The following is a 13,074-nucleotide window of genomic DNA, read 5'->3' as shown; positions in this document are numbered from 1 at the left end:
GAAGTGGAGGGACCGATATTGTAGGGGGACCGAAATTGTACCTACAACGGGAACGGAACCGAACCAGAAACTCTCGTTTTACTGTGAATTGTCTCGACTTTTACACAACCTGCTGCGTTCAGTGCAACACAGCTCAGCACTGACACCTGCCGGCTGGAAGATGTAACTGCATGTTTTAATCCATCGCAGACTGTAATGGTTTTTTTAATCGAATATTTACCACCAATAAAGGCTGCTTTTATCACTTTGATTTAAGACAAGCTTTGACTTTCTGAATATAAGGTTAATGTCTTTCAAGTCATTTGATTTTGAAAATTTAATTGTTAATTGTTTTTTTCCAATAGCCTCAGAAAATACAGCAATTTTTCATGAAAAATAAAAAATAAAAATACAAATTACCAATACCAAATATTACCAGTGATCCAGAATTATAGAGGTTTAATGAATAGTGTAAGGAGATGGAGATGGACACGAAGATATTTTTCAAAAATCTTTATTATTTGAAAACCATGTGACCAGAACGTGGCACTTTAACATGTTTCAGCAGCTAACAGCTTCTACGCTGTTAGAGCTGCTCGCCCCCCTCCGCCCCCTCGACAGGGTCGGCACAGAGTTCCTCGTATTCCTTCTCCAGCGCCGTCATGTCTTCTCTGGCCTCGGTGAACTCGCTCTCATCCATCCCCTCGCCCACGTACCCGTTGACGAAGGCCCTCTTGGCGTACATGAGGTCGAACTTGTGGTCCATGCGAGTCCAGGCCTCGATGATGGCGGAGTTGTTGCTCAGCGTGCACACTGTCCTCGCCATCTTGGCCAGGTCTCCTCCTGGAACCACGGTGGGGGGCTGGTAGTTGACGCCCACCTTGAAGCCGGACGGGCACCAGTCCACGAACTGGATGCTGCGTCTGTCTTTGATGGCGGCGATGGTGGAGTTCACGTCATTGGGCAAGAACTCTCCACGATACAGGAGACAGCAGGCCATGTATTTACCGTGACGAGGGTCACACGTCAGCATCTGGTTGGCGGGCTCGAAGCAGGCGTTGGTGATGTCGGCCACGGACAGCAGCTCGTGGTCGGCCTCCTCGGAGATGACGGGGGCGTAGGCGACCAGAGGGAAGTGGATACGAGGGAAAGGCACCAGATTGGTCTGGAACTCTGTGAGATCCACATGCAGGGCTCCATCGAAGCGAAGAGAAGCGGTGATCGAAGACACGATTTGTGCGATGAGCCTGTTCACGTTGGTGTACGAGGACCTGTTGATGTCCAGGTTCCTGTGGCAGATGTCGTAGATGGCTTCGTTGTCCACCATGAAGGTGCAGTCGAAGTGCTCCATGGTGGCGTGGGTGGTCAGGATGGAGTTGTAGGGCTCCAACACGTTAAAGGACACCTCGGGAGATGGGTACACTGCGAAGTTGATCTTGGACTTCTTGCCATAATTGTCAGCGAGTCGCTCCATCAGCAGGGACGTGAACCCAGAACCAGTGCCTCCACCGAAGGAGTGGAAGATCATGAACCCTTGCAGTCCAGTACACTGCTCCGCCTACAAGGAGAAAGTAAAGTTATCAATTGCTTTGTGATGTCTAAACTGGGCCATCAAATGCTATTGTTCTTTAGTACCTTTTTTGTCATAATAGAATACCAAGAATAAGAAGTAACCCTTCATTAACAATGAAACAGTATAGTAACTGTAACTGTCTTGTTATCCTAACCCTAACCCCTACCCTTACCCCAACCCTATGGGAGAGTCAAACGTTTAGAACTTGTTGAAGTACACGATCCAACACCATTTTGAGCTCTTACCAATATAGAAGTCTGGTCCAGAACGGTGTCGATGATCTCCTTCCCGACGGTGTAGCGACCTTGAGCATACATATTAGCAGTGCCTTGATTCCCTGTGATCAGCTGGTCAGGGGGGAACAGTTGACGGTAGGTTCCTGTACGCAACTCATCTGGAGGGAACATGAACAGATTAATGGAGGCGTGTGTTCAAGAATCTGTTGATACGCATCACGATACAGGGCCAACGATACGATATATAGAGATGGTGTATTATGTGTAGTATTGTCCAGTACTTGACTCTGGTGTTGTGATAGTGTATTAACAAGTATACTGTATATGTGTAGTATTGTCCATTACTTGACTCTGGTGTTGTGATAGTGTAGTAACAAGGATATATGTGTAGTATTGTCCAGTACTTGACTTTGGTGTTGTGATAGAGTAGTAACAAGTATATATGTGTAGTATTGTCCAGTACTTGACTTTGGTGTTGTGATAGTGTAGTAACAAGGATATATGTGTAGTATTGTCCAGTACTTGACTTTGGTGTTGTGATAGTGTATTAACAAGTATACTGTATATGTGTAGTATTGTCCAGTACTTGACTCTGGTGTTGTGATAGTGTAGTAACAGGTATATGTGTAGTATTGACCAGTACTTGACTTTGGTGTTGTGATAGTGTAGTAACAAGTATATATGTGTAGTATTGTCCAGTACTTGACTTTGGTGTTGTGATAGTGTAGTAACAAGTATATATTTGTAGTATTGTCGAGTACTTGACTCTGCTGTTGTTATAGTGTAGTAACAAGTATATATGTGTAGTATTGTCCAGTACTTGACTCTGGTGTTGTGATAGTGTAGTAACAAGGATATATGTGTTGTATTGTCCAGTACTTGACTTTGGTGTTGTGATAGTGTAGTAACAAGTATATATGTGTAGTATTGTCCAGTACTTGACTTTGGTGTTGTGATAGTGTAGTAACAAGGATATATGTGTAGTATTGTCCAGTACCTGACTCTGGTGTTGTGATAGTGTAGTAACAAGTATAATATACATGTAGTATTGTCCAGTACTTGACTCTGGTGTTGTGATAGTGTAGGAGGGAGTATATATGTGTAGTATTGTCCATTACTTGACTCTGGTGTTGTGATAGTGTAGTAACAATTATATATGTGTAGTATTGTCCAGTACTTGACTCTGGTGTTGTGATAGTGTAGTAACAAGTATATATGTGTAGTATTGTCCAGTACTTGACTCTGGTGTTGTGATAGTGTAGTAACAAGTATATATGTGTAGTATTGTCCAGTACTTGACTCTGGTGTTGTGATAGTGTAGTAACAAGGATATATGTGTAGTATTGTCCAGTACTTGACTCTGGTTTTGTGATAGTGTAGTAACAAGTATAATATACATGTAGTATTGTCCAGTACTTGACTCTGGTGTTGTGATAGTGTAGGAACAAGTATATATGTGTAGTATTGTCGAGTACTTGACTCTGGTTTTGTGATAGTGTAGTAACAAGTATAATATATATGTAGTATTGTCCAGTACTTGACTCAGGTGTTGTGATAGTGTAGGAACAAGTATATATGTGTAGTATTGTCCAGTACTTGACTCTGGTGTTGTGATAGTGTAGTAACAATTATATATGTGTAGTATTGTCCAGTACTTGACTCTGGTGTTGTGATAGTGTAGTAACAAGTATATATGTGTAGTATTGTCCAGTACTTGACTCTGGTGTTGTGATAGTGTAGGAACAAGTATATATGTGTAGTATTGTCGAGTACTTTACTCTGGTTTTGTGATAGTGTAGTAACAAGTATAATATATATGTAGTATTGTCCAGTACTTGACTCAGGTGTTGTGATAGTGTAGGAACAAGTATATATGTGTAGTATTGTCCAGTACTTGACTCTGGTGTTGTGATAGTGTAGTAACAATTATATATGTGTAGTATTGTCCAGTACTTGACTCTGGTGTTGTGATAGTGTAGTAACAAGTATATATGTGTAGTATTGTCCAGTACTTGACTCTGGTGTTGTGATAGTGTAGTAACAAGTATATATGTGTAGTATTGTCCAGTACTTGACTCTGGTGTTGTGATAGTGTAGGAACAAGTATATATGTGTAGTATTGTCCAGTACTTGTCTCTGGTGTTGTGATAGTGTAGGAACAAGTATATATGTGTAGTATTGTCCAGTACTTGACTTTGGTGTTGTGATAGTGTAGTAACAAGTATATTTTTGTAGTATTGTCCAGTACTTGACTTTGGTGTTGTGATAGTGTAGTAACAAGGATATATATGTAGTATTGTCCAGTACTTGACTTTGGTGTTGTGATAGTGTATTAACAAGTATACTGTATATGTGTAGTATTGTCCAGTACTTGACTCTGGTGTTGTGATAGTGTAGTAACAATTATATATGTGTAGTATTGTCCAGTACTTGACTCTGGTGTTGTGATAGTGTAGTAACAAGGATATATGTGCAGTATTGTCCAGTACTTGACTTTGGTGTTGTGATAGTGTATTAACAAGTATACTGTATATGTGTAGTATTGTCCAGTACTTGACTCTGGTGTTGTGATAGTGTAGTAACAAGTATATATGTGTAGTATTGTCCAGTACTTGACTTTGGTGTTGTGATAGTGTAGTAACAAGTATGTATGTGTAGTATTGTCGAGTACTTGACTCTGGTGTTGTTATAGTGTAGTAACAAGTATATATGTGTAGTATTGTCCAGTACTTGACTCTGGTGTTGTGATAGTGTAGTAACAAGGATATATGTGTAGTATTGTCCAGTACTTGACTTTGGTGTTGTGATAGTGTAGTAACAAGTATATATGTGTAGTATTGTCCAGTACTTGACTCTGGTGTTGTGATAGTGTATTAACAAGTATACTGTATATGTGTAGTATTGTCCAGTACTTGACTCTGGTGTTGTGATAGTGTAGTAACAAGGATATATGTGTAGTATTGTCCAGTACTTGACTTTGGTGTTGTGATAGTGTAGTAACAAGTATATATGTGTAGTATTGTCCAGTACTTGACTTTGGTGTTGTGATAGTCTAGTAACAAGGATATATATGTAGTATTGTCCAGTACTTGACTTTGGTGTTGTGATAGTGTATTAACAAGTATACTGTATATGTGTAGTATTGTCCAGTGCTTGACTCTGGTGTTGTGATAGTGTAGTAACAAGGATATATGTGTAGTATTGTCCAGTACTTGACTTTGGTGTTGTGATAGTGTAGTAACAAGTATATATGTGTAGTATTGTCCAGTACTTGACTCTGGTGTTGTGATAGTGTATTAACAAGTATACTGTATATGTGTAGTATTGTCCAGTACTTGACTCTGGTGTTGTGATAGTGTAGTAACAATTATATATGTGTAGTATTGTCCAGTACTTGACTCTGGTGTTGTGATAGTGTAGTAACAAGGATATATGTGCAGTATTGTCCAGTACTTGACTTTGGTGTTGTGATAGTGTAGTAACAAGGATATATATGTAGTATTGTCCAGTACTTGACTTTGGTGTTGTGATAGTGTATTAACAAGTATACTGTATATGTGTAGTATTGTCCAGTGCTTGACTCTGGTGTTGTGATAGTGTAGTAACAAGTATATATGTGTAGCATGTCCAGTACTTGACTTTGGTGTTGTGATAGTGTAGTAACAAGTGTATATGTGTAGTATTGTCCAGTACTTGACTCTGGTGTTTTGATAGTGTAGTAACAATTATATATGTGTAGTATTGTCCAGTACTTGACTCTGGTGTTCTGATAGTGTAGTAACAAGTATATATGTGTAGTATTGTCCAGTACTTGACTTTGGTGTTGTGATAGTGTAGTAACAAGTATATATTTGTAGTATTGTCCAGTACTTGACTCTGGTGTTGTGACAGTGTAGGAACAAGTATATATGTGTAGTATTGTCCAGTACTTGACACTGGTGTTGTGATAGTGTAGTAACAATTATACATGTGTAGTATTGTCCAGTACTTGACTCTGGTGTTGTGATAGTGTAGTAACAAGTATATATGTGTAGTATTGTCCAGTACTTGACTCTGATGTTGTGATAGTGTAGTAACAAGTATATATGTGTAGTAGTGTCCAGTACTTGACTCTGGTGTTGTGATAGTGTAGTAACAAGAATATATGTGTAGTATTGTCCAGTACTTGACTCTGGCGTTGTGATAGTGTAGTAACAAGTATACATAGTATTTAGTAGTTATTTAACAACGATTTCAACCAGCTGTAGGAATACTAGCGCCATCTGCTGGCAGCACGTTTGGTTTCAAGAATCCTCCTGCTGCTGAAAATACACCTGTGAGTATATGAACATATAATGATAATAAATATATAAAACTTTGTTCACAACGTTAACGTCACTAAGATGGAGTCATTTAGTGTAGAAAGAGTCCATCGATCCATACTCAGTTTAGTGACAGTTTAGTGTGTATGGAGCACTACATTTACATACTAAGAATTGAGACGCACTTATGCACTAAACATACTAAGTTGAAGTACACAAGTATGTGATTTGAGACACACTAAGGCCTCGTCACCTCCTCATCTATGGACTGACCTACGACTGTGGGGTCCAGGTCCACAAAGATGGCTCTCGGGGCAGGTTTCCCGGCTCCGGTCTCATTAAAAAAATTACTGTAGTAATCTTCTTTAACGTTCCTGGACCACGTCTGCCCGTCAGTCTGGACCCCATGTTCCAGGCAGTACAGCTCCCAGCATGCAGTGCCCATGTTGATGCCGGCTTGGCCAACATGTATCGAAATACACTCACGCTGCAAAACACGAGGAAAAAGTTTAGGTTTTTAAACGAGAGAATTTTTAAATATTTATTTATTATTATTATTTATTAATATTATTAATTTATTTGTAGAGCGCTTTTCTAGACCTGTCACTAAGTGCCTAAAAGATTTTAATAAAAATACACTTAAAAGATCAAGATAACACTGAGAGAAAAAAACACAGTAGTCCCAGAAAAATCAAAGCAGAATTATTGATCATTTTTACTCTCACAGGAATTATGTATCTAGATAGTTTTAAATTGATGATACATTTAAGCAATCAATTTATTTTAAATTACTAATTTAAAAAAAAGGTTTCAAACAAATGAATCAAACTATTCCGAGAGGATGATAAACACACAAGTGAACACAACACACTTGAAGGATGTAAACTAGTGATGCTAACGTGTCAATGCTGCACAGCTGTAGTTTAATCCGACTGAGGCCTGATGAAAACCGTTCACGGTTAACTTAAGTAAAGTTGGCTCGATATTGACAGATTCTATCTTTTTCACTCTAATACCTCTTTATACGAGTTATTAAAAATAACAAAGCCCGATGTATTTTGATCACTGTTACACTAGCTATGTACTACACCCTCATTTTTGAAGAAAACATCTGTTGATCGCATATAAACAGCAACAATAGCGTGATATATGACCATTTCTGTCTAATATTTCCACATACATTTTGTAATAGCTTATGAATTTGGTGACCAGAGTTGTAATTAAAGCTATTACAAAACGTATGAAATATTGCATGAAAATATTGATTTAAAGAAGAAATTAAAACATCTAATGTGTAGTAACATATATATGGAGGCCCTTCTTTAATCACATGAACATGGTGACCATAAAAACTAAAATTAAGGAGTTATAAAGACGGGAATTATAAGAAGTCAACCCTTTTTCGGTGTTCGTTTATTGGAGGACCTTATACGCCGCCTCACTTGCTGCCTGCATAGAGATCCGTGTATTTTATCAGGACAATATGACGAAATATTAACGTACATTTTAACTCTGATTAGAAAAAGATAATATTTGTAATTCAACACCTTAGCGTTCCCGAGTTATTACCGCACAAAGATCGAATCTGCCAAAATCGCGCCAACTTTACTGAAGCTAACGGTTTGATTTAACGCCGCGTTCAAAACTTCTAACAACTTTAACTCAACGAAGTACATTTCTTTAAACATTCAAACGTTTAAAAATACATTGAATCCATCACCAGATGACGTCATCGAAAGCGAGGGATTATTTTTCTTACCACCATCGTAACGCGAGGAATCAGACGCAACCTCGTCCAGAGGAAAGGGAACGAGTCAACAAGACAAATTGGACAAGAACTTGAAAATAACAGATGATATCGCTGACGAGCCGGAGTCGACGCTAATGGCGGAGCTAACGAGCCTCCGTGAAGAGAGAAGGCCAGAGTCACACCAGACAGACTCTGACTAAGGTAAGGTAAGGTAAGGTAAAACTTTATTGATCCCTCAGGAGGTCTCCTTCGGGAAATTGTTTTTCCAGTAGCTAGCAATTTTTCATAAACAATAAAAAATAATACATGAAAAATAAAATAAGAACAAGAACATAAAGAGAAAGAACAAGATGACACAATCTAAGTATAAAGATAAAGACAAAGAACATAGGTCAAGGAATGAAAAACAACAAAGACAAAGGATACAAAGACTAACATAGAACAGAACATTCAGATACTTTCACTCCACTCCTGCCCCCGAACTCAGAATTGTACAATTTAATAGCCCGAGGGATGAATGAGTCCCTGAGTCTATTTGTGTTGCACCTGGGTAGGAGCATTCGTGCACTCATTCTGCTTCTCTGTTCACTGATGACAGTGCTGAGAGGATGACTGTCATCATCATGATGGACAGTAGTTTGTTCAATGATCTCCTCTCAGCAACTGTCACCAGTGAGTCCAGCTTCATTCCAACCACAGAGCCAGCCCTCCTGATCAACCTGTCCAACCTGTTGACACTCCTCTTGACACATTTCCACCCCAACACACCACAGCATAGAACATGACACTGGCTACCATAGACTGGTAGAACATGCAGAGGAGCTTCTTGCAGATGTTAAATGATCGAAGCCTCCTCAGAAAGTACTCTACTCTACTCTGAACCTTCTTATATACCTGGTCTGTGTTGCAGGACCAGTCCAGTTTACTGTCCATCCACACACCGAGGTACTTATAGTTGTCCACTATCTTCACCTCGTCACCTCTGATGGACACTGGACGTGGCTTTGTCCTGGACCTCCCGAAGTCCAAGACCAGCTCCTTGGTGTTCAGCTGCAATTGGTTCCTCTCACTCCAGTCCACAAAGTCCTGTACTCGTCTTCGCTGTTGTCCCTGATGCATCCAACAATGGCAGTGTCGTCAGCATACTTCTGGACGAGACTCAGCTCTGAGTTGTAGCAGAAGTCTGAGGTGTAGATGGTGAAGAGGAGAGGGGCCAGTACTGTCCCCTGAGGTGCTCCTGTACTGCACACCACAGTGTCAGACTTGATATCCTTCAGCCTGACATACTGTGGTCGATCAGTAAGATAGTCCGTAATCCAGGAGACCAGACCAGGGTCCACATGCATCTTAGTCAGTTTGTCCTGCAGCAGAGTGGGTTGGATAGTGTTGAAGGCTCTAGAAAAGTCCAGGAACAGGATTCTCACTGAACCGCTTCCTTTATCCAAGTGGGAGTAGGTCCGATGGAGGAGGTGAAGGATGGCATCTTCCACACCAACTGCTTGCGCGTGCTGGACTTGTGGCCTGAGATGTTTGAGGACCAGCCGCTCCAGTGTCTTCATCAGCTGCGAAGTCAGTGCCACCGGTCTGTAATCATTCAGCTCGGTCGGATCTTATTCTGGACTGGAACAATACAGGAAGTCTTCCACAGAGTTGGTACTTTCCCCACCGTAGACTGAGGTTGAGGACATGCTGGAGTGGCTCAGCTAGTTCAACAGCGCAGGTCTTTAGCAGTCGAGGTCTTTAGTATAATAGTATATTGTAATATTGTTAGTATGATAACAACACAGGAGTTCCAGCGCTAGGAGAGAGGAAGATCGTTCCAAAGCTTGGGAGAAACAGTCTGGAAGGATTTCTCATTTTTGCTGATGACATCCAGCTCTACTGCTCTTTTGACCCAACTGAGCCCCAGAGGCTGAACTTGGTCAATTGTTTGCTAGAAATCTAACAATGGCTGAGTGAAAACACTTTACAGCTAAATGTGGACAAAACTGAAACTCTAGTTATTGCTCCTGATGATAAGGTTCCAGGGTTGAGTCAGTACTTGGGTGACTTAGGTCAGTCTGTCAAACTGAGCCTCAGAAACCTGGGTGTTGTATTTGATAAAGACATGTCTCTTGTTCAACACTGAAGAAAACTGACCAGAAACTGTTTCCTTCAACTGAGAAAAATCTCTTAGGAACTTAGGAAAATGTTGTCGGTGTAGGTACAAATTTTATTTTATTTAATTATTAGTAAAACAGCTTCAGCCAATCACCGGCTTCGTCACATGTAGCGCGGACCCTTCCATTGGTCTCAAAGTCACGTGTGTCGTCAGACCAGGAAATGAAAGAACGGAAAGTGATTGTGTTGACGAAGATCGTCTTTTTGTCAATATAAATGTTTTATGTAGTTAAAAGTATCATGTAAACGTTCTGTTGACGTTTCTTTAACCCATAAAAAATATTTTAAAGAGACGTTCGCATATGACGCGTGTGACGTCATCACGTAGGAAGTGGGGGGACCGATATTGTAGGGGGGACTAAATTGTACCTACACCGGCAGGAATGTGTGGCCTGGTTGGTAGGCAACGCAGGAGACATTTAAATAGACGATTTTTTACTTGTTTGATTTTTATTTTAAACAAAGAGTTTGATATTCTTATTCAAATAATTCAAAAATATATTTACTCAGTATTTTTTAATTCATACTCTTTAAAATTCATAATCTTATCTTAAATCATGAAATATCTAAATCTTCAAATTTGAGTTTCCTTCGTTAAGACGGTTGTTCCTTAAAATGTGTTTCAGGTTCAATTTTAAATCAGATTTCACGAGGATATTTTATGCAAACATCTGTATTTTAATAGTTTTCCATGTGCTACACAGATGTATAAAGACATGTTTGCTTATTTTTGCTTCTCTTGTTCCTTGAAGGCATCATGTAGAAGGTTTTTGTAGTTTTAACATCAAAACAAAAGATACGATCATCTTTTCTAGCTCTGTGATGTTTTTTAATGATTCTATTCTTATTCTTTCAGATGTCAAGATGTGCTCAAAATTAATTTGCTCCAGTGATTTCTAAAGTATAAAGGTCTGGATAAATTAAACTTTATTGTCTGCAGATGATATATTTACGTTCACTTTAATATTTGCAGCTTTTCAACATTTTTTAAAGCACTAGATATATTTTATTGTATTATATGATTTTATTGTACTTTGAGATTTGACTGTGAAGCGACCTTGGGTCTGTTGAAAGACACTTTTAAATAAAATGTATTTTTTTTCATTATTTTTTTTATAAATACTAAACAAGTATGTTCAAATACAGCAAAAGTAAAATGAATAAATAAAAAATACTTAATAATAATAATAATAATAATAATAATAATAATAATAAATAATAATAATTGTAAATTTTCCCCTTGTGGGACAATGTAGGAAAATCTATCTAAATCTATCTAATAAATGAAAAATGTACGAAACATTTAAACCAAATGGATCAATACGTTTAATCAATAGTGTTCATCAGTGTCGTCTTTCTTCAGAGACAACAGCGTCTCTTCTGTGATTCTTGACGTCACAGATCTGCTGGAAGAAGAGCAAATATAAAAGACAAAAGGCTCAGAAATATCAAATTCACCTGAGCCCGAGCTGGGGTGTAAGTCTGGGTCATATCTGATGGAAGGTCTGACCATGAATAGATCTGAAACTAATAACCAGAATTTTAAAATGATCCTGAAAGAAACTGGCAGCCAGTGAAGAGTTTGAAGGAGAAATGTGAGTTCTTCTACTAGAGCGGCTCAGAATTCTGGCTGCAGAGTTTTGTATGAATTGCAGGCGAGACACATCCTTCTTGTTAAGACATGCAAATAAACTGTTACAATAGTCCAGGCGAGAAGATACAAACGCATGGATTACAAGCTGCAGATCATGCACAACATTTTCCTAAGTTAAGAGATTTTTCTCAGTTGAAGGAAACAGTTTCTGGTCAGTTTTTCTGCAGTTTTGAACAAGAGACATTTCTTTGATAAATACAACACCCAGGTTTCTCAGGCTCAGTTTCGCAGACTGACCTAAGTCACCCAAGTACTGACTCCACCCTGGAACCTTATCATAAACAATCAATTGTCCAGATTTAGCTGCAAAGTGTTTTCACTCATTGTTTGATTTCTAGCAATCAATTGACTAAGTTCAGCCTCCGGAGCTCAGTTGGATCAACAGAGCAGTAGAGCTGGATGTCATCAGCAAAAATGTGATAAGAAACATCAGGAAATCTCTGAATGATTTTACAGAGAGGAATCAAGTACAGCAAAAACAATAAAGGACCCAGAACAGAACCTTGAGGCACTCCACACAACAAATCTACCGATTCAGACCTCATTTGATTGGCAGATACACTGAAACTGCGCCAAGAAAGATATGATGAGAACCACTGTAACATAGACCCAGACAGTCCCACTTCATCCCTCAGTCTTCTCAACAGGATCTGGGGATCAACTGTGTCAAAGGCTGAGGACAGATCCAAAAGAACCAGAACAGTGAATTTACTAGAGTCAGCCGACATCATGATGTCACTGGACACTTTCAATAAAGCCGTCTCCGTAGAGTGATGTTTACAGAATCCAGACTGAAACTTCTCATGGATGTCGCTCTGATCCAGGAACAAAGACAGCTGCTCAGACACCACCTTCTCCAAGATCTTGGACAAGAAAGGGAGCTTAGAAATAGGCCTAAAATTACTGAGGTCAGTTGGGTCTGAGCCTGTTTTTTTGAGCAGAGGCTCCACAATGGCATGTTTAAATGCATTGGGAAAAACCCCTGTGGAAAGGGAGAGGTTCACCATATTGGTAACCCAGGGCCCGATTACATCAAATACTTTGATAAAAAGCCTACAAGGAAGGACGTCATCTGAGCAAGAGGAGGGTTTCATCTTGTTCACTAGTGCTGAATTATCACCCAGAGATCCAGCAGTGAAGGAAGACCAAGAGGAGGAAAGGGGCTCAGAGACAGTAGGGGTTCAAAACAAAAGAGAGCTTTTCTCTTTGATCAATTTAATTTTGTCAATGAAGAATCTCAACAATGCATTGCTGTCAGCTTCACAGAAAACAGGCGTGTTTTTAGGAACAGGAGACACGAGAGATTTAATTGTGTCAAATAACACTTTAGGGTTTTTCTTATTTGCTGCTACCAGTAACACACACAGACGGTTAGTAAAACATTTTCAGACGGTTGAGAATAAGGAAATAACCAAAGTTAG

General features: G+C 39.3%; 1 protein-coding gene across 2 annotated transcripts in view; it reads right to left on the bottom strand.

Moving 5' to 3' along the window:
- Nucleotides 1-477: 477 nt before the first annotated feature.
- Nucleotides 478-13,074, bottom strand: part of LOC148068012 (tubulin alpha chain-like) — a 49,371-nt gene continuing 36,774 nt past the window's right edge. The window contains exons 1-4 of one of the 2 annotated variants that reach the window (XM_087803604.1): nt 7,849-8,328; nt 6,363-6,576; nt 1,798-1,946; nt 478-1,537 (exon numbers count right to left, since the gene is read on the bottom strand). In XM_087803604.1, coding sequence (XP_087659730.1) covers nt 566-1,537; nt 1,798-1,946; nt 6,363-6,576; nt 7,849-7,854 — 1,341 coding nt within the window. In that variant the 5' untranslated portion in view covers nt 7,855-8,328 and the 3' untranslated portion in view covers nt 478-565. Of the gene's footprint in view, nt 1,538-1,797; nt 1,947-6,362; nt 6,577-7,848; nt 8,329-13,074 lie in introns of those variants that run through there. The other variant, XM_087803605.1, reaches the window with a different exon arrangement.

Source organism: Callionymus lyra, chromosome 12 (assembly GCF_982586985.1).
Source record: "Callionymus lyra chromosome 12, fCalLyr1.hap1.1, whole genome shotgun sequence".
In the NCBI taxonomy this organism is placed as follows: Eukaryota; Metazoa; Chordata; class Actinopteri; order Syngnathiformes; family Callionymidae; genus Callionymus; species Callionymus lyra.
The sequence above is the reverse complement of the archived record's forward strand: the minus strand, read 5'-3'. Positions and strand labels throughout refer to the sequence as shown.